The following is a 22,218-nucleotide window of genomic DNA, read 5'->3' as shown; positions in this document are numbered from 1 at the left end:
ATTGTGATTGTCAAGCCGCGCGGCCCCGGATGTGGTGGCTGCCGGGGGCTGATGGCGGAGGCAGAGGGGGTGGCCACGGTCCCAGGCCCAGCTTCGAGGCCGACTTTCCGGGGCCGCGGCGCTATGTCAGGCTCCTTGGAGAGGGACCAGCAGGTTGAGGCGGCGCAGCGGGCCCTGGTGGAGGTGCTGGGGCCTTACGAGCCTCTGCTGAGCCGGGTGCAGGCGGCACTTGTTTGGGAGCGGCCAGCCAGAAGCGCCCTGTGGTGCCTGGGGCTGAACGCGGCTTTCTGGTGAGAAACTGGACCCTCGGAAACCCTGCGAGGCGGGAATGCGTCAGGTTTTTGGGGTCCACCTCTCGCCTCACCTGTTTTCTCCGCCGCATTGGCTGCTTCCTGATCTCCCTTCACTTCCTCCCACTCCATCCCGCCGGCAGCCTTTGGCACCGCAGTTCTCCGCAGGGCCTTCCAGTTGTCTTCCTTGTTTTACCGCCTCCCGCACCCTCGCCCCGCACATCTGGCCGGAGCTTCTGGTAGCATCTGGAGCCTCCCGCTGTGGGCGAGGGCGCCTCATTGTAGCCGGGGAAAGCTGGGCCCCTTTCAGGCCATCCATCGCCTCCTCTCTCCGGTCTGGTCACAGGTGGCTTGGAGACTGTCTCCGGAGATGTCAGTGGTCGTTCTTGGGGCGGCGGCGGGAGGCCTGGGCCGGGTGTCCGGAGCGGCGCTGAGTGAGACAGCCCGCCCGCGCGCTGTGGATCAGGGTGAGCGTGGGTGGATGTACTTTCGCCCGCTCAGGGAAGTTTGTGAGGTCTGAGCGTCACCAAGAGCCTCCGAAACTGCAGCTTGAAAGTTAACAAGCGTTTAAAGAACAGCTAGGAAATAGTGATGGTGAGATTGCGCCCTTTTGGAAGGCACTTAGGATTGCCACGCCTCCCTGTCCCAGGGAGTTAGAGCGGCGTCTTTAGCCGTGGTTTAGAGGCAAGGAACGGAGGGTGTCTGTAGTGTGTGTGACTTTTCCTGCGCTGGAAAAGGGGGGCTATACATATACTTTAAGGATCTGCTCTCTGAAAATGGAGGGACTGCTGCTTCCCCCAGTTGTCATCACCTAAAGGGGACTTAGGTTTTCATAGGATCTACCAAGGATCTGGGGAAGTATAATTGATCAGGGAACTGAGGTATATATGTATATATATGTGTGTGTGTGTGTGGGGGGGGGGGGGGGTCATACAGCTGAATGAAATAAGACTATTCTGGATAAGCCTAAAACAGAACAAGGTATGTGTTTCCAAATTTTTTTTGTTTTTGCTCAAAATAGCTTTCCTCTTAAAATTCTTGGTTTTAAAACCAAAACATTTCTTATCCTTTCTCTGAAAGAAGATTTTCCGTCAGCTGTAGCAAAACGTTTTCCAGTTCACTGTCAGGAAGACACAGTGTTTAGCTATTAAATTAATCCTCGCACCGTTTGAAGGAGACCCGCGTTAAAGTTGTCGCAGTAGCCTCTGCCATGTGTTGCTTCCCGAGGCTAGCAAACTCGGTGATAAACTTTTTTCTTTTCTTACAGCAGTCTTCATTATTGGGGTGGGGCGGGGTGGCTGGGGGAGAGTGCTTCTCCCTAGGTCCCCAGGTACCTCCTTCTCTCCTGTTCTCTGTCAGAAACCCGTTACCTCATTCAGAAGTGTTTACCCAAATGGCTATTTCTTTCTTCCTTTCTGCACCCCCATCCCCGTCCCAAACCCCAGACCATCCAATCAAAACTTCATTTCCTACATTGGGATTGTACTCAATAGACGAAAAAGTTGTCCTCAATAAACCAGTTTTGTATCAAAGTATGACTGGCTGATCTATACATGAATCCTGATAAACCAAGGATTTGTTAGTGCGCATGGGCCGGGAGCATGTAAGTTATTTTTGGAGGGGACTTTCTACATGCCCCTTGCCTGAGAGCTTTTTGAAGTAGAATGCAGGGAGAGGCCTACATATAAAGAATTGCTCTGACGGAGACACATCTTCAAATGTTACAGTGTTAGCCTTAATTTGTTCACCCCCAACCGTGTTACTTAATTTTATTATTATGCTATGTGTAGAATCTCACTCAGATCCCCCCTTTCCTACTCCTAGTCTCTCTCTTTTTTAAAAAAATATATTTTTATTGATTTCAGAGAGAAAGGGAGAGGGAGAGAGAGAAACATCAATGATGAGAGAATCATGGATTGGCTGTCTCCTGCACGCCCCACATTGGGGATCAAGCCCGCAACCCAGGCATGTGCCCTGACCAGAATGGAACCTGGGACCCTTCAGTCCACAGCCTGACGCTCTATCCACTGAGCCAAACCGGCTAGGGCCCTACTTCTAGTCTGTTAAAGCATTGTTGTGATTGGTCTTTGTCTCCTGGTAGCTTGCCTGCTGTGTATCCAGAACAGTTCCTCTTGTTACATTCCCATCACACTCCACGTAGGTGGGAGAGAGATACAGCAAAATGAGGGTATGACTCTTGATGCTGAAAACAAGTGGGTATGCTATTTATGGCAATACAGGATGACTGGTAGTATTAAGGCCCCCGAAGCTAAGGGAAATTGACATTGGAGTTCATGGGATTCTTTGTTTTAGTACCAGTAAATGTGCTTCCTGGAAGGTAGTGTGAGGTTTAAAATGAAAGTTAGACTTCACATTCCAGTAGCATCGTATTGAATGTGGATGTTGACATTTCACTTTGGAATGTTGAAGAGTGGCTGTTTAATTTTGGACATTTTATTTTATTTTTTAAATATGTTGTGTGTGTTTTTTAATTGATTTCAGAGAGAGAAAGGGGTTGGGAGAGTGGGCTAGAAGCATCAGTGATGAGAGAGAATCTTGATTGACTGCCTTCTGCATGTCCCTTACTGGGGATCGAGCCTGGAACTTGGCACACACCCTGACTGGGAATTGAATTGTGACCTCCTGGTTCATAGGTCGATGCTCAACCACTGAGCCTTGCCAGCCGGGCATTAGACATTTAAAATGTTTAGGAACCACGAGGATCATTGGCTCAGGACAGAGAAAAATCAAATCTGAAATATTTTTTGTTATTTGTTTGTGTTTTTCTTTATCCTTGCCCAAGGATTTTTTCTTTTTTCTTTACTGATTTCTAGAGAGAGTGGAAGGGAGGGAGGGAATGGGGAGAGAGAGAGAGAGAGACATGGATGTGAGTGAGACACATCGCTTGGTTGCCTCCCGGCATGCCCCTACTGGGACTGGAGAATCTGCAGCCAAGGTATGTGACCTTGACTGGGAATTGAATCCTCAGCCCTTGGGTTCGAGGGCTGGTGCTCTAACCATTGAGCAACTGGTCAGGGTGATTATTTGTTTTGAACAATGATATATCACTAACTGAGGTGTGTGTTTTAAAATACATTTTGAGGCATTAGAAGATTGGGTAGGAGTACAAAAAAATCAGAATTCAGGAAGGTGATTTAGCTTTTAAAGTTCTCTATGCTCAATGAAGGTTTTTCTGTACGTGTGAGTGTGCCCTCTTATATCTTAATAAAGAAAAAACAACATAAGAGAGAGAGATGTAGATGACTTGCCACTACAGTATTCCAAGGCTTTCACTCTTTAAAAAAAATGTTGTTTTTTTTCAGATTTCAGAGAAATTATGGTGATCGCATCAGAGATCTTCCAGCCCATTTTGCTTCTGGTCACTGATACATTATTATCACTAGGATAATAACAGTCACGTCAGGCCTTCTTTCCAGTTGCTTGTCTTTTTTTGTTTTATTTTTTCTTTCTTCCCCAACTGCTTGTATTTTCATTATCCTCAACATCACCCATAAAGTAAATGAGTGATTTGAGAGAAGAATATGAGTCAGCAAGAGTGTATCCTAAAAAAAAAAAAAAAAAAAAAAAAAAAAGTGATTCCTGACAGGATCAGAAAAGAACATGTTTGAGTAACTTTTTAGTTTGACTCAAATCTAGGAGATAGGGGAAGACAAAGGAGCCCTGGAAATGTGTGAACATATGGTTCAAGGAGGGCTAGATGACTCTGAACTCCTTTCCAGTTTTCAGCATTCTATGATTCTAGGTCATCTTTATTATTTTTTAAAATTTATATTTTTTATTGATTTTCAGAGAGAGAGAGAGAAACATCAATGATGAGAGAGAATCATCGATGGACTGCCTCCTATAGGCCCCTTATTGGGGATCGAGCCCACAACCCAGGCATGTGCCCTGACAGGGAATTGAACTGTGACCTCCTGGTTCATGAGTCAACGCTCAACTCCTGAGCCACATAGGCCAGGCTCTAGGTCAAACTCAAAGGCTAACATGGGCCAAATAAATAAGACATGCGGCCCACGGCCCGCGAGTTCGACATGCTTGCTCTAGGTGGTCTTTAAATTGCAGATACTGATTTAGAGCAATCTACAAGTTGATTCCCTGTTGGGATCTGCTTTTACAGTCACTAGTCTGAGTTAACCATATATCATATTCTAGAGGATATTATGGAATGTATTGTTTTCACAATTGAAAAAAATAACAACAAGGTGGGCCCCCCTCCTCCAAAAAAATCTATCCAAATTTAAAAATGACCCAAAAGGTGATTAAAGGTATATAGCAATTCTGATTTAAAAGGTTAGAATTTGAGTAAAAAACAATAGTGAAGAACGGGAAGTGGAAGGGAGGGCCCAGTTAAGTAGAGACATTTGTTCTGTGAAAAAAATTTACACATCAAATTTCAGATGAAATCTATTGAGCAAATGTTTCTGATGATAGTCTTTGGAGGGTTTTTGTTGCGTTTGGTAGCCAAGAAGACTTCCAAGGATGCTTTGGCTTTTTTTTTTTTTGCCTCTCTTTTGCTATCAGTTTATTTTTATTTTTTTATTTTTAGAAAGAGGGAGACAGAAACATCGATGTGAAACACGTCGATTGGTTGCCTACTGCATGTGCCCTGACCAGGGCCTGGTGGGGAGGAACTTGCAACCAAGGTACATGCCCTTGACTGGAATCGAACCTGGGACCCTCTGATCTGTAGGCTGACACTCTATCCACTGAGCCAAACCGGCTAGGGCTTGCCATCCGTTTTTATCTGTCCTAATTATAAGGTTGGGTGCTTTCTGTCCATTAACACAAAGTAGGTCAGAGCAGCTAGTTGATTTCATTTCTGGTTTTGTGCAACCAATAACTATCACTACATGACATAGATTGGGTTAATTTTTTTCATTCTAATTTATAGTGTCTGGCTCATTAACTAGATAGCCACAGTCCTGTACAACAATGGGCTTTTTGTCTCTATAGGATGGTATGGTTCTAAAGTGCCACTGAGCTAAGCTTACTCTGTAATAACGAAGGAACCCAGAAATAGTGTCTTCTTTGATTGAAAATAGGCATGTGGCCAAAACCGGTTTGGCTCAGTGGATAGAGCATCGGCCTGCAGACTGAAGGGTCCCAGGTTCGACTCCGGTCAAAGGCATGTACCTCGGTTGAGGGCACATCCCCAGTAGGAGATGTGCAGAAGGCAGCTGATCGATGTTTCTCTCTCATCGATGTTTCTAACTCTCTATCTCTCTCCCTTCCTCTCTGTAAAAAATCAATAAAATATATTTAAAAAGAAAAGAAAATAGGCATGTGATCTTTACTTTGTTTGGTTATAGCATAAGCTTTACGATTATAGCAAACTCCAATTTATGTGTACTAAAATGAGGATCCATGGTATAGTTAACCTGAAAAAAATTGTTTAGTTTTGGAATTCTCATAATTTTTCTGAAAAAAAAAAACAAAAAAACACACACACAAAAACAAAACTCCCTTTCTCTCTGAAATCAATAAAAATATATTAAAAGGATGTTTACTCTCGCCATAACCGGTTTGGCTCTGTGGATGGAGTGCCGGCCTGCCAACTGAAGGGTCCCAGGTTCGATTCTGGTCAAGGGCATGTACCTTGGTTGTGGGCACATCCCCAGTTGGGGGTGTGCAGGAGGCAGCTGGTTGATGTTTCTCTCATCGATGTTTCTAACTCTCTATTCCTCTCCCTTCCTCTCTGTAAAAAAAATCAATAAAATAGATTTTTTTTTAAAAAAAAGAATGTTTATTCTCATTGGTAATAAAAATTCTAAGGTAAATAAAGGACAGTGAGTTATTAATTTGTGCTTATTAGGTTTTTAAATTTTATTTATTTTAGAGAAGGAGGGAGAGAAAGAGAGAAACATCCATTTGTTGTTCCACTTATTTACACATTCATTGGTTGATTCTTGTGTGTCTTAATGGGAAATGGAGCCTGCAGCCTTGGCGTATCGGGATGATGCTCTGACCGACTGAGATACCGGGCCAGGCCCTAAAACTTTTTTTTTATGGAAACTTTAAAACATATATAAGTAGACAGAATAATATGTACCACCATACACCCAGCTTTAAACATTTTCACTTCATGGCCAATTTTCAGTCTTATTACCCCAATTCTTTCCCTTCTTGAATTTGAGGCAAATTCTAGATGTCATATCATTTAATCTGTGTTTCAATATGTGTCTCTGAAAAATAGACTTTAAAAAATTCTACTGCTACTATCACATGTAAAAAATTAATGATCTCAGTCAGTGTTCAAATTTCCAATTTTCTCATAAGTGTCTTTTTTTTTTTTTAAGCAGTTTGTTTGGGTTAGCAACCAAATGAAGTCCACATATTGTGACTGCTGTTTTTTACATCTCTTACTTTGTTGGTGCCCTTTCACTCTTCTTTCCTCTTTGCAGTGAATTTGTTGAAGAAACCAGTTTGTCTTGTAAAATGTCCTACAGACTAGATTTCCTCATCTGTGGCTTAACATGTTCTCCTGTGCTCTGTATTTCCTGTAAATTAGTAATTGGATCTAGAGGCTTGATCAGATTCCGGTTCAAAAATTTTTTTTGTAAGAATGTTTCATAGATGATGTATTAATTTCATTTTTATTTTCTTGATTACTTATATATGTTCTAAGCTTTCTCCAATCAACATGCTTGGCTTTAGAAATAAATATCATAAGGAAAAATTGCCCTGGCCAGGTAGCTCAGTTGATTAGAGCGTTGTCCTCATATGCCAAGGTTGCGGTTCGATCGCAGTCAGGGCACATGCAGGGATCAACCAATGAATGCATATGTGAATGGAATAATAAGTTGTTGTCTCTCCCAGATCAATTAAAAAAACACACATAAGGAAAAATTGATTGTGAGCCCACAACGGGTAGGAGTAATGGCCTATGGGCAGTCCCCAGATTGAATAATTCACTTGTGACTATCCAGAGTTGACTACATTTGCAGTTGTTTTTGTTAAGTTGGGAAGTTCTCATGCTGATTAGATTTGCTGAGAAATGTCTTGCATGTTTTATTAAACTTGTACACTGTTAAAGCTGCATGTAAATTTTTTCTGTCTGTGTGAATAGACATTTTAGGATTAAGCTAATCCAGAGGACTCTTCTCTTATTTTCCTTCCATCCCTTACCTATACCAGTTTCAGAAGTACTTTATCTTCAATGATGTCTTGTCCTCTAACATAGTGGCAGTGGTTTTTACAGGGAGGCTTTCACATTACCTTCATAAAAAGGCATATGTGACCCTCAGTATATCCAAAACACACCTATCCAATTGATATTCCCTTTTCGTTTAGGAATTTAGTGTTGAGGGCTGGTAGGAAAGGCGCACACACTTAACTGTATAGACCCCTGAGGAAACATTGATATTTTCTAGTTACCGTGGAGGGATCAACTCTAGTGGTTTGAGGTGCTCTTTCTGTTAATTAAGTTTTTATCTACATGGAGGAAAGTATTTTCCCAAGAAATGTTATTTTATACCACACAAAATCTTCTTCCTTTGAAGTTCCTGCATTGGCTTGTTCAACAAAAGGATACATCTGGTCCTAAAATGGACTTGTGGACCAGAATTAATCTCGCTCAAAAAGATGTTAGCCTTCATGATCCAGAAAATACACTCTTTGTAAAACTCTATACTAATTTACCTTCAAAATCCAATACCCTTTGTCATAAAAGGCCCACGATGTGACTCCCACCCCCACCTCTCTCCTTGTACTCATTCCCTCCCTTCATTCTTTTTTTAATTTTTATTATTTTTCAAGATCATATTTTTTATTGATTTCAGAGCGGAAGGGAGAAGGAGGGAGAAATAGAAACATCAATGATGAGAGAGAATCATTGATTGGCTGCCTCCTGCAAGCCCCACACTGGGGATTCAGCCCGCAGCCTAGGCATATTCCCTGACCAGGAATCAAACTGTGACCTCCTGGTTCATAGGTCTAAGCTCAACCACTGAGCCACACCGGCTGGGCTCCCTCTGTTCTTTAAGTTTCAGTTCTGCCAAACTACTTGTCTTAAATATGTCCTGTCACCTGATTGTTCTCCCTGTCATCTCCTTCCCTACATCCTTTGGCCATGTTTTCTTACCATTTGTCTTTCAGAGCCCACTTAGATGTCCTCTTCTTTGTTATTACCATGTCATATTATGTTGCAAACACACGCAGACACATAAATACACTTGAGAGTAAGGTCTGTGCCTTACTCTTTTCCATAACTGGACTGCTTACTAGGCATTGGCATGTAACAGGCACTCAAATGTTTATGGAACTAAGTTGAAGCATAGGTTGGGGGCTATAACAGATGACTAAAAATAGTCCAGGTTTTGGAGAAACAGTATTTTCATTGCCATCATCTTTGAAAAACTGATCTTTCTTAGGAGAGCTTAATATCCTTCCCTCCTCCAGTTTATATTTGTGTTAGTAATTATGATCGGGGAAGTGGAGATGGCAGACAGTGCGGATGGCCTCCCGAGAGAGCCCATTCAAGCACTCTGGAGAAAACAGCAGTCGCGCCACTCTTGCTCCTGGGACATGGAGGCAGCAGCACTGGGAAGCTCTAAAGCCTTTATCCTTGGCCTTGTTAAATTGGCTTGTTTTGTGGGGATGATGAACTGGCTTTGGAGAGAAGATTAATGGCCTGGGGCAGCTCTGGAGGCTCCTTTCGGTTAAGCTGCCCTTGTTCTTTAATTTCACATATAATTGCAGTATCCTTTCAGTGGTGGGGTGGAAAAATTGGAATAGGGTTGTCACTTGTGACTGGATTTCTAAGTTCTCGTTTCATTCCATCCCTTATTCTTTGTATAGTTTTAAAAGTTGTATAACATGGATTCATGTTTATTGAAAACAAAGTACAAAACTGTCTAGAGCCCTAACCGGTTTGGCTCAGTGGATAGAGCGTCGGCCTGCCGACTGAAGGGTCCTAGGTTCGATTCTGGTCAGGGGCATGTACCTTAGTTGCGGGCGCGTCCCCAGTGCAGGGTGTGCAGGAGGCAGCTGATTGATGATTCTTTCTCGTCGATGTTTCTAACTCTCTATCCCTCTCCCTTCCTATCTGTAAAAAAATCAATAAAATATATTTTACAAAAAAACAAACAACTGTCTAGAGACAAAAATTAAAGTTCCTCTGCCAATCCCTATGTTTTTGTGTATTATATGCACACAGATAAAGCTTTTTAAAAATTATGATAAGGATTGTACTCTTGGTATTGTTCTGTGATTATGTGAAGTCATTAGGTCATGTTGTGTTGAGAAGTGGTCATTTATAACCAACCCTTGGTAATCCTTGTTTGATCAATTGCTGTGATAATACCTACTAACACTTCAGTAGTTCTATTCAATTTTACAATGTATTAGGTGACTTGTATTTTTTTTTAAAGCAGGATCAAGTATGATATTTTTCTAGATGATTAAGTATGTTGTTTCTAATACCTGCAAACAATCCTGCAAGATTTATTATTAAGACACATATAGATGAGGAAACTGAGGCTTAACAAAGTTAAGCTAATTAACTAGTATTTAAAAAAAATTCTTTTTGAGAGTATGTTTATGAAAGCTTAAAGGAGGGGCTTAAGATAGAAGAGGCAAGAAGACAGTAACAGCAGTGAGCCTAAGTGGAACTGCCTTGGCCCTTTAGAAAGAAAGTCACAGAAGCAGAAGTGAGTCATCTGGACTGTGTGGACTCAGGAAACAAGTTACTGAGGCAAAAGAAGGGTTCTTGGAGAAAGAAAACAAAGATCCATGCCTTAGGAAATAAGGAGGGGGGAGGGAGGGAGAAGGTACAGAATGCTCCAGAGAGAGAGAGAGATTTGGAACTGGGTCCATTCAAGCAAATCTAACTTTAAAAGCCATGCCTGCCCATTGGTGTGGCTCAGTTGGTTGAGTGTTGACCCATGAACCAGGTCAGGGCACATGCCTGGGTTGTAGGCTCGATCCCCAGAAGAGGGCATGTGGGAAGTAGCCAATCAATGATTCTCTCTCATCATTGATGATTCTGTCTCTCTCCCTTTCCCTTCGTATCTCTCTAAAAATCAATAAAAACATCTTTTAAAAAAAAGCCATGCCCCACCCTAGCTTGTTTGGTTCAGTGGATGGAGCATTGGCCTGTGGACTGAAGGGTCCTGGGTTCAATTCCAGTCAAGGGCACATGCCCAATTGCAGGCTCTATCCCCGGTAGAGGGTGTGCAGAAGGCAGCTGATCAACGATTCTCATCATTGATGTTTCTATCTTTCTCTTCCTCTCCTTCCTCTCTGAAATAAATAAAAATATATTTAAAAAAAACAAAACAGCCCTAGCTGGTTTGGCTCAGTGGATAGAGTGTCAGCCTGCAGACTGAAGGGTCCCAGGTTCGACTCCGGTCAAGGGCATGTACCTTGGTTGCAGGCACATACCCAGTAGGGCAGCTGATCGATGTTTCTCTCTTATCGATGTTTTTAACTCTATCCCTCTCCCTTCCTCTCTGTAAAAAATCAATAATATATATTTAAAAAAAAACACATGCCTAACTGCCCTACTGAACCACCAATCTGGTGATATATTCGGCTTTCCTCTCAATCTTAGAACAGTGTTTCTCAAACTATCTTCTGTGGTAAGGACTAGTGTTATTTTTCCTGATCTGTTGCAAATCATTACTTTTGTAAAATACAAAACAAATGACTTACTAGACAAACTAAGTTTAAAAAGGCATAAGCAATACAAGCCAAATGTATTCTTAGATTCAAAATTACTAGGTCAAATTGTTATACAAATTTCTAAGTGCTTACTTTCAATTTCTATGCTTATTTCCCCATAGACTGGTGAAATCAGCCCTGGAGTACAGATACTCTTCAAGGGTTTGCCTTGGAGGTGTTAGGGTTTTTTATAAGTATTTTATTGTGAAGAATTTTTCATGTATGCAGAGGTAGAGATAATAGCACAAATAAAGAATCCCATGTACTATCTCCCAACTTCAGCAGTTATCAACTCATAGTCAATCTTCTTTCGTCTTCTTTCACACCCTTGCCAAGCTATTATTTTAACACAAAACCCAGACATCATATCATTTCATTCATAAATATTTTAGTAAATATCTCTAAAATAATAGGGACTCTAAATTTATAACTTCCATAACATCACACCTAAAACAATTAATAATTCCTTAATATATTCAGATGTGCAGTCAGTGTTCAGATTTCTCAGATTGTTTATAACTATCTGTTTATGATTGATTCCTTCAAATACCTAGATTTCCTTCATTCTATTAATGTGATAATTATGTATATATTTATTTTTGTATGTTGAACCACCTTTGCATTCCTGGAATAAATCCTAGGAATTGTTCATGATGCATAATCCTTCTAATATCTGCTGAATTCAGTTTTTCAGTGACTTATTGAGCATTTTGCATCTATATTCATAAAGGATATTGATCTGTAGTTTTCTTGTAATGTCATTTGGTGTTGGTATTAGAGTAATGGCTTAATAAAATGAATCAAGAAATGTTCCGGCTTCTTCAATTTTTGGAAAGAGTTTCAGACGGATTGGTGTTAATTCTGAAGAACTGGCTTTTAGAAGTAGCTTCAGTGCTTTCTGTGTGACCTTGACAAGTCATTTTACTTTTTGAACCTCATTTCCCAAAGGATATCTAATTGAATGAAATGCTCTTTAATATATCTCTACCAGTTTTTTGCCCTATACTTGGGTCTAATTTGGTAGAAAGATGTTTGACAACTTGTTTTTTTTTTTTTTAATTTATTGCTTAAAGTATTACAAAGGGTATTACATATGTGTCCATTTTATCCCCCCGCCCTAGACAGTCCCCTAGCCTCCCCTATCCCCCAGACAACTTGTTATCAAGGATGAATTAAGGTATATTGAGATATGTAACTATGACCTAAGTCTATTTACTATAGAGCCTTTAGTGCACAAATGTTCTTTTCTAAAATTAGCTTAATTGGATAATGATCTTTTGTTTTTCCTTCTCTCTAGGTTCTTTGCACTGACATCCCTTCGTCTTGTATTTTTACTTGCATTCAGCTCAATGATCATAGTGTGTATAGATCAATGGAAGAACAAAATCTGGCCTGAAATAAAAGGTAAGTTTTTAGCATTTAGAACACACTGAACTTCTTTTCTGTAATTTTTACCTTTAGTTTGGGGGTTTATGAGGGAGTATGTGGAACTGGGAATGTCTTTTGATGTTCGAATTATTTGCTTTAGGAGACCTTTCTCCTTCTGCATGTAATTTCTTAGAACTGAATTATGCCCTTCTCATTGTTAAGCTCAGAAAATCAGATTTGCCATCTGAGATATTCTGCCCTCATAATTGACCTGAGGAATAAGTAGTCCTTAAATAGTCCTCAAGTTTTTAAAAAATAATTCACTTCATTGGATACTATGTCTTTACTAAGGCAGTATTAATTTGCCTCTCAGGAATTTTTAAATTTATTTTAAAATATATTCTTATTGATTTCAGAGAGAAAGGGAGAGGGAGAGAGGTATAGAAGGATCAATGATGAGAATCATTGATCAGCTGCCTCCTGCACACCCCCTCCTGGGGATTGAGCCCGCAACCCTGTCATGTGCCCTGACCCAGAATCAAACCATGACCGCATGGTTCATAGGTAGACACTGAGCCACATCCGCCAGGCCAGAGTGTACAGCTTTTAAATACATTCCCTTCCTATTTTGCAGGGACTTCAAGGAATCATGTCAAAAGACTTTACATCATTTTTTTTTAGTTAATGGGTCTCTCTTTTAAAAGAATAGGCAGATTTCTAGTGTTGGAGTAGTTGTAATGTGCCTTGTAACCTAGTGCACCATTGATGTGTTTCAACAAACCAGATATTCTTGAGGGGTGGGACGGACTATTTGTTTGTGTATACCTTGGCTCTCAGCTTCAGTAATTAGAAGGGGCCTGATGCTCCATTTGAATCCTCCTTACCCCACCCCCCTCCCCTGCTGGAGAAATGAGCAAGCATCAGGCATCATTCCCTTGTTGGCAGCCCCCTAACCTGGCAGTATAACGTAGTGTCTCCTTTTATCCCCCCCCCCCAAACCTATTAAAATTTGAGCAGTCAGACCAATAGCCTAACATTTTTGTATTTAGTTTTCCCTACCAACTAATGCTGGTGTTTGTTTTAATATTGTAGTGTCAAGACCCGACGCATTAGACAATGAGAGGTATGGAATACTAATTAAATCCCTTTTTTTGCTCTGATTGATTCTCTTGTTGTAATATTCTGGTTATATGTTGTTGTTAACCCCATGTTCTGGACAAACTGTAAGCTGAGAACCTTACAAGGTTGTTCAAGTAATCATTTTAACAGATTCTAAAGTTCAGGCAGAAGTATGTTGAGATGGCTAGTGTCCTCTGATATTTACAAGAGAAGTTTCTGAAGAAGAAGCATTACAGTGCCCCATAACTTGACATGCCAGAGAATTAGCTGCATTATCCAGTCCTAGTGAGAAAACCTAAAGGCAGCTTCTTTCATTTGTCTCCTGGTTGTTATACCAGCTCATTTAGTGTTTTCTGTGACCTCTAGCTGTTTCAAGTTTCCTGGTCAGAAAACACATTGGTTCCTGGCATCAGCAAGTCAAAGATTCCTCTTGTCCTTACAGCTCCTGCTTCCATTTTTCAACTCATTCATCCCATCTGTGTGATCCAAGTAATTTTCTCCGCTGTGGTTTATTTTTGGTTTTGCTTTTTTTCTCTCTGAAGGGTATGTCCACCATTGCCTCCCTCTCAGCAGTAGTGGTGTCAGACTGCCTTACTTTTATCCCTGGATTGCAATCACAGTGAATTGCAATGGTTGAGTGCAGGGATGATGTTTCTAAGCACAAAGGGCCTTGGAGCTGGTGGCAGGTTTACACATGAGGATTGGGCTGCCGGCTCATAGGGTGGAGTTGTCAGAACAGGTTTGCCCTTGTAGTCCCCAAATTCAAGTTTCAACCTGGTGAGCCAAGAAGAAAGTCATGCTTCACCTCCAAAGCACCTAGGACAGCCACTCCCTAGCCCCTATTTAAACCCGGAAGCATTGGCTTCCTACACAGCAAGATGGGGGGATCCTCAGCACTCCCCTTTTACAGCTCCCCCTTCTCTCTTCATAGCTGGGGCTTTGTGCACCCTCGGTTACTCAGCGTGCCTGAGCTCTGTCACCATGTAGCTGAAGTCTGGGTTAGTGGGACCATTTTCATAAGGAATCTTTTGCTTTTCAAAAAGCAAAACCCAGGCAAGGTAAGACGCTTCCCTTTTTCACTTCTGTGTCTGGCTTCTCAGTTCAGTTCATGTTAAACTGAAAACAAACCCAAAACAAACCCCTTTACTACATATTCTCATTCAAGAAAGAAAAGAAAAGATCAAGAGTTTATTATAGAGACGAAGGGAAGTTATAGAAAAAGGCTTGACTAGCCACTAGACTAAAGCAGAGCTTGATGACTCCTCTTTTGGGTGCTTGCCACTTAGATTAGGCCATCTTTCTCTTCCAAGATGAGAAAGAAAGCTTGCTTGTATGTATTCTGTGTCATATTAAACATGTGATAGGTTGTTGGGTTTTTTTATTTTTAATTTGACTTAAAAAAACCCCACCACCAACACTTGCTTTCAGAGAGAATATTTGGCTAAGTCCTATTCAAACCAGTTTCCCAGCCTGAAAGGTGCAGCCCTATGGGGCTAGCTACGTCAAAGGAGTTTGAATAGAAGTGGTCATCCTCTTTTCCTCCCAAAGAGAATCAAATTGGATGCAAAGTGGCGGGTACATGTGTCATTCCGATGTGTTTGTGCTTTACTCATAGGCCATAAAGAATTATTTCAGTCACATCTCTACCTCCTATGCTCACCCTAGTCCCCTGCCATGTAGCAGAAACTCAATGCTGTTTCTTGACTCCCCCAGTTCTGCTTGCTGAGCTGTGGGATACTGACCTTTTTGGCTGTCTTGGGCCGCTACATCCCTGGGCTCCTGCTGTCCTATTTAATGCGTAAGTATGGCATATACCTACCCCTGTGAGCTTACTCTACTCATAGCTTTTCCAGCCACAGCTAACTCTGGGTCTAGGGAGGACTTTTATTCTCTAGGAAATTATCTTTTTTCTTTCCCCCCACCCCATGATTTGTTTAGTGTCCTGAAAGGGTCTTCTTACCTTACAGCAGGCTCCCCACATATAAAGTCCTTATCTTACCAAGTCAGTTTTAGAAATTGACGAGAGTTAACTAACATACTGTATTAACAACTCTAAAGGACTGTCCCTATTTAAGGAGAGAATGTTTACAGTGTATTGTGTAACAGCAAAACTTAACTCTTAGGGCAGTGGTTCTCAACCTTCTGGCCCTTTAAATACAGTTCCTCATGTTGTGACCCAACCATAAAAGTATTTTTGTTGCTACTTCATAACTGTAATGTTGCTACTGTTATGAATTGTAATGTAAATATCTGATGTGCAGGATGGTCTTAGGCGACCCCTGTGAAAGGGTCGTTCGACCGCCAAATGGGGTCGCGACCCACAGGTTGAGAACCACTGTCTTAGGGGCTCCTCAGCTAGGTTCTGTTTACCCTAGATCACTTTCCCCCCCGTAGCACAGTTTTATAAATTTAGTTACTTCCTATTGGCATGAACACTGCTTGTTTGAGGCCAAAGGAACTGAATAGTTATGGCTGTGGCCATTATCAGAGCTCATGTGATTTGGTATGTAGTTTCTGAGGCATTGTTACCCTTTGGCCTTATTTATGGCTCAGTGACACCCATATGCAAGTGACCACACATCTCATTCTGCCCTCGGTGAATCAACTCTGTAGATGGCTGCAGATGTGTCTGCCTTCCAACAAAACGCCCTCATGTACTTGGGGAGACTAGTGAAGGTGACCAGCAGAATCAAGCATAACTGTTTTATATTAAGTGTCTAAGCCCCTCAGGACACAAGAGCAAAGGGACAGGTAGGACTGTTTTGTGCACCCCTTCTCCATTTTGCCACTATTTCCCACTCTTCTCAGTTGTCACTGTCATGATGTGGCCCCTTGCTGTGTACCACCGACTGTGGGATCGAGCCTGTGTACGGCTGAAGCCAGCTCTGCAGCGGCTGGACTTCAGTGTCCGCGGCTATATGATGTCCAAGCAGAGAGAGAGACAACGTAAGTGTAAGGGGGAGTCTTCCTTCCACTTGGGCAGTTTGGGGAAGAGAAGGAAGGCCTATAGGCCTGACATAATGGGTAGGTCCTCGAAAGTGGGAAAAGCGGGATGTGGTTGGTGTGGGGGGGGGTGGGGGTGGGAGGTAAAAGTGATATTCTATTCCAGGGAAATCTATGCAGGCTTACCCATTTTTTTTCCATTTGGGAATTCAAGACACTCCCATTTTAAACAAATCTGAGAAAAGCTCTCCTGTGTTGAATAAAAGACAGTGAAGATAATCCCTAGTGTTTGCTACTTTTTATAAAGCATTTTCCTTGTGCCCAAGCACTGTGCTGGCTGCTTTCCAAACACAGTGACGACAGTTGTGTGAACTTTTCCTCTGCTGTGGTCTGATCAGGTTAGGTGTTCATTAAGCCCTGACCTCAAATAGCCCTGCATTTGGTCACCAAGGCCCTGCTCCTCCTGGACAGCCAGCTGAATAATATCAGTCCTCAAAAGCCTGATCTAACTAAGCTGGGCATCTCCCTCTGCCCTCTGTGATAGTACCTACTTTCCACCTTGACATCCAGTCAGTCCTTCGCTGATCCTGAGAGCTGTTGACAAGCCTGGTAGTTGATCACCTGAGGGTGGCTAATGGAGAGCTGTTGGAAGAGAGATCTTTTTCTTCTGTGCTATCAACTTACCTTTCCACTTAGGCTCTGCAACTCACCTCAGGCATTGTTGGGTAGGCTTAGGGCCGTATTCAGAGAGGTTGGGTTCTCTCTCTCTCTCTTTTTTTTTAACTTTTTATTGTTTAAAGTATCCTATATAATAAAAGGCTAATATGCAAATTGTCCCCTCAACTGGGAGTTCAACCAGGAGTTCTACCACCAGGGGGCAGGGCCGCCCATCCAACCACCCGTGGCCCCTCTCCCCACCCAGCCCCCAATCAGCCCCAGCCCCAATAGCGGTGGGCCAACTGGCTGGACCCCACCAGTGCACGAATCTGTGTACGGGGCCTCTAGTTATATATAGTATTACGTATGTCTCCTTTTTCCCCCATTGACCCCTCCCTGGCTACCCCCATTCCCACAGCACATGCCCTCACCCCCCTAGTGTCTGTGTCCAATGGTCATGCTTATATGCCTGGGTTATCTTATGTTCTCATTTTATGCCTTCGAAGCTCAAAAAGGGTAGGGGTTTCCCCTTCAAGGGAAGGTGCCAAGGCCTTCTGCTCTTTCCACATAGTGCGCCGCAGAGCTCTACACCCGGAACATGCCATGGACAACCAGAGTGACAGTGAAGAAGAGCTTGCTGCCTTCTGTCCTCAGGTATTTTGGGTGTGGGACTGTACCACTGGCCAGTTTTCTTTTTAAAAAAAAGAATTTTCTTTATTATTTATTAATATACTTTTAATTGATTTTAGAGAGGAAGGCAGAGGGACAGATAGAAACATCAATGATGAAAATCATTGATCGGCTGCCTCCTGCACGCCACCCATTGGGGAGTGAGCCCATAACCACAACTAAGGCCTTTGCCCTGACTAGGAATCGAACCAGCAACCTTCCGGAGCATGGGATGACACCCAACCAACTGAGCCAGGGCTGGCCAGTCTTCTTTAGCTCCCTTTTAACCATCTGGCACGTACATTTAGGTAGTAAGCTCATAGGCTCAGGTACTCCCTCCTTACCCCTGTGAGAGCCCAGACATGAGCATAACTGGCACTCCTGTGAGAAGCTAGTGTTATATTGGGACTTTGTAAATCTCAATTTGAGCCTGGTGACCAGCACACCCTCTTTCATGTCTCCCTTTAACCCCTGCCATCATGGCAGAACTTCTGGAACTGGTGTGATTATCTTTTAAAGAGCCCTGCTCATGCCCTGTGTGGTTTGGCTCAGTGGATAGAGCGTTGGCCTGCGGACTAAGGGGTCCCGGGTTCGATTCCGGTTGGGGGCATGTACCTTGGTTGCGGGCACATCCCCAGTGGGAGGTGTGCAGGAGGCAGCTGATCGATGTTTCTCTCTCATCGATATTTCAAACTCTCAATCCCTCTCCCTTCCTCTCTGTAAAAAATCAATAAAATATGTTAAAAAAAAATAAAAATAAAGAGCCCTGCTCATCTTGGGTTGGGCAGTGTGTGTATCCTCCAGGTCACCTGTGAAAAGTATTTTCTGGATCAGTTTGCTTAAGAGTAAGTGGCTGGTTGACTCCTAAGACTGCTTTCCTTCCTGTGCTCAAGATTGATGAGTAAGGGTGTTTTCCTTGGGAAGCAGCCTAAAAATGGTCAAGATTTTGACAGAAGTCTCCATCCACATTTGGTTACTTCTGGCCTTAGGGTAGTCTTCAGGGCCAGTAATTAGTAAAGCTGTTACTAGGGAATTGCGTCTGTTCTTTTTTTTTTTTTAACTTTTAAAAATTTTTAATTTATTGCATCTGTTCTTACCGGCATCATCTCTTCAGGCTTGTCTGTCTTTTCTTTCCTTAGCTGGATGATTCTATTGTTGCCAGGGAATTGGCCATCACAGACTCTGAGCACTCGGATGCTGAGGTCTCCTACACAGACAATGGCACATTCAATCTTTCACGGGGCCAGACACCTCTAACAGAAGGCTCTGAAGGTGAGTGGCCTGACTTGATAATGGTTCTGACTTACCACCTTTCAGCTTCCCTGGACAGAAGGGATACCGCCCTCTCCTCTCCTGTTTTCTGAGAAGTGGCTCAGGTGTCAGAGCAGCCTTAGGGGTATGGCCACATCCAGGATGGCACAGCTGCTCTCCTTGGAATCCTCAGTGCCTTAGTTTCCTCAGGTTGTAGGTTCACGGGGAGCAGAGGGGAAGAAGAGAGGGGGAGTTCTCTTGCCAGTAGAGGACTCAGCAGTCTGTAAGTAGAGGGAAGAGCTGACCAGTGCCATGGGTTTGCTTCACCCTTAGATATCCAGGGTAGAAAAATGTGGTTACGTGGGGCCGACTTGGTGGGGCTGGGGTCAGGTCGTTGCTATGTCTCAGACATCCTTCTGTGCTTTCAGACCTAGATGGGCACAGTGATCCAGAGGAATCCTTTGCCAGAGACCTTCCAGACTTCCCTTCCATTAATGTGGATCCTGCTGGCCTGGACGATGAGGATGATACCAGCATTGGAATGCCCAGCTTGATGTACCATTCCCCACCAGGGGCTAACGAGCCCCAGGGCTTCCCAGCCAGCCGTGACGAGAGTACACTTCCGGAGCTCCTGCTTGGTGCCCTGCCTGCAGGATCCAACCTCACCAGCAACTTTGCCAGCCTGGTCTCCCAGGGCATGATCCAGCTGGCCCTGTCAGGGGCCTCCCAGCCTGGCCCTTCTGGCCAACCTCCCCGGAGAGCAACTAGAGGCTTCCTCCGGGCCCCCAGCTCAGACCTGGACACTGATGCTGAGGGGGATGACTTTGAACTTCTGGACCAGTCAGAGCTGAGTCAGCTGGACCCTGCCAGTTCCAGGAGCCACTGAAGCAGAAACTCCTTTTGGGGGGGTCACTGTGGCTTAGGGTTTTTTTCTCATCCCACTAAAGGTGAAGGGGCAAGGGAAGAACCCAGGTCCCATCCCCTGACTTATACTTGTATGCCTGGTGGCCTGGCTGATGCTCAGAGGCCTGTTGAGAGAAGATACTCACTTCCCTGCTACCAGCTGGACACCCATTTCTGAGCTCAGTCACTGAAGTGAGAGTGTGCTTCCTTAGGGAGGCTTCTCCCCATCAGGATGGTTCTTTTGGGGAACAAAGTAGTCAGGGGTATTGGTTCCCCTTTGAGGGGGTGCTGCTGTTTGCTTCTAGGTATGGGTGCTCAGGAGCCCTCATTGATAGAAGAGCCCTTCCTCCTCCATCATCTCCCCAGAGGCCCAAGTCAGGCAGCAGCTGGAAGAATTACACTGTTATTCTCCTCTTGGGCTAAGCCATGATTTGTCTGTTTCTAAGCAAGCTTCTCCTTTGGTTCTGCAGAGCAGGCCTGTTCCCTCTGCCACAGCCCATCCTCATTTCTTGAGGCCTAACCCCCAGTTTGCTCCAAAACTGCTTGTGAAATTTAAGAAATGTGAACATGATGTGGAGGTGGGCCTCTTCTACATTACCTTGGGCCGTGGGGTCAGCCGGCTGGAAGGGCGAGTGCCTCTCGATGGTCTCACTGAATCTTTTGGAGCTGCCTGGTAGTCTTCGGTGCTGCTAACCCCTGGCTCTATTTGCCCATCGGCCTGAGCAACTAGCAAAGCAATACCAGACCACACCCATTCCCATGTTCCTGCTCCTTCCCTTGCTGCTCCTCTGGAGAAGCAGTATTCCATGGGGGAGGCCAGAGTAGCACTTTACAAACGGCTCAGTGGCATTCATCCCAGAAGCCACCAGCTCTTCCTTCACCAGCTATTCTTACTCTGTTCAGCTCCTTGAAAACTTTTTATATTGAACTGCTTCCCAACCTGGTGGACCTCTTTTAAGGATGAGCCCAATTAGCAAGAATGTGTCTGTAATGAGCAGCGACCCCTCTAAGGGGTATCTGTTAAGACTGTCCCTAGTAAATTCATGTGAAACAAAAACTGAAATTGGTAATTAGTTCTAAACTTGTGTCAGCTTACACCCTCTCTCTGCTTCTCCAGAGCTCAAGCCAAACTCCTGTCCTCTTTCCCTCGGCATTAACCCTTTGCTGATCCTCAGGGACCACTCCCCCAGCGCCTCCGCACCTGGGTGAGGGATGCTGGACAGAGCCCATTTTCATGTGCTACAGGTGGGAGTGTGCTAGCATGTTTGCTCTTGGCTGATGAAAGGTAGAGGCCAGGACGTGATAATCATGAACAGTGAGAAGGGAGAAGAACTAGATGCCTATTTCATAGTCACCTTTGTGTGAATGTTAGTGGTAATGGCATTTCCCCACTTAGGGTTCTCAGATATTTTGGGCACCTTATCTCCTCTCAGAGCCCAGATGTCTTACAGGTGATCTCTGATGTGGAAAAAAATGGGAGGTGTGGGAAACGAGTGGGATTTTGCGCGCTTGCATGAGTGTGTGTAGCTCCAGGCTTGGGAGTTAGCAAGGAGGGAAGGAAGGAGAGCAAAATCTTTGGAAGGTGTTTCTTGTACCTGGGGATCCTGCTCTGAATCTCCTTAGTCCTCCACTGTGAATTGGGGTGAGGGGAGGGGTGGGAGGGGTGCTAGGGAATAAATCTTATATGAGAACAATCTGTAAGAGACTAACGTTGAATGGTGTCCTTCCCTTGATAGGTCTCTTATTAATCTGGTGTGTGATTAGAGGAGGCGAGAGCCTCAGAAGAGGGAGTCCAGGTGTAAGGAACCCATTGTGATGGTGAGAAAGTGACCATGGTGTGAGGCCAGTCCCCTCCCCTCCCCAGAGCCCAGACACGAGCATAACTGGCACTCTTGGCCAGCATCTAGCCTGCAGTTCCATCGTTTCTGTTCCATCATTTCTAATTCTTTTTTTGATTTTTAATCCTCACCTGAAGATGTTTTTACTGATTTCAGAGAGGGAAAGAGAAACATCAATATGTAAGAGAAACATTGGTTGCCTCCTGTACACACCCCCACCAGGTATCAAACCCGCAACCTAAGTATGTGCCCTGACGAACAGAACCAGCAACCTTTCGGTGCCCAGTGACGCTCCAACCAACTGAGCCACACTGGCCAGGGCATCTGATTCTCGATACTGCTCCCTAAACGTGTGGAGACAAGTATACTTCAAAGGCTAATGAGATTTTAGGTAACAGAAGGCTTTAAAAAGTAACACCAGGTCCCTCCTCAGGATTGTGTGAGCTGCAGGGACAGCTGCTCTTTTGGCCTTCACCTGACCTCAGAAACTAGAAATACTT

The 22,218-nt window shown here is 43.7% G+C and overlaps 1 protein-coding gene across 1 annotated transcript; it reads left to right on the top strand.

Moving 5' to 3' along the window:
- RETREG3 (reticulophagy regulator family member 3) lies at positions 1-21,579 on the top strand. Its single transcript, XM_081109439.1, has 9 exons — positions 1-290; positions 12,268-12,374; positions 13,431-13,461; positions 14,389-14,515; positions 15,171-15,255; positions 16,266-16,403; positions 17,629-17,711; positions 18,866-18,998; positions 19,406-21,579. The coding sequence occupies exons 1-9, from the start codon at positions 52-54 to the stop codon at positions 19,861-19,863; spliced, it is 1,401 nt and encodes a 466-aa protein (XP_080965565.1). The 5' UTR covers positions 1-51; the 3' UTR covers positions 19,864-21,579.
- The last annotated feature ends 639 nt before the right edge of the window (positions 21,580-22,218 follow it).

This window comes from Myotis nattereri (assembly GCF_964212035.1).
Source record: "Myotis nattereri genome assembly, chromosome: 16".
In the NCBI taxonomy this organism is placed as follows: domain Eukaryota; kingdom Metazoa; phylum Chordata; class Mammalia; order Chiroptera; family Vespertilionidae; genus Myotis; species Myotis nattereri.
Note: the sequence above shows the minus strand (reverse complement) of the source record. Positions and strands in the feature narration are given on the sequence as shown.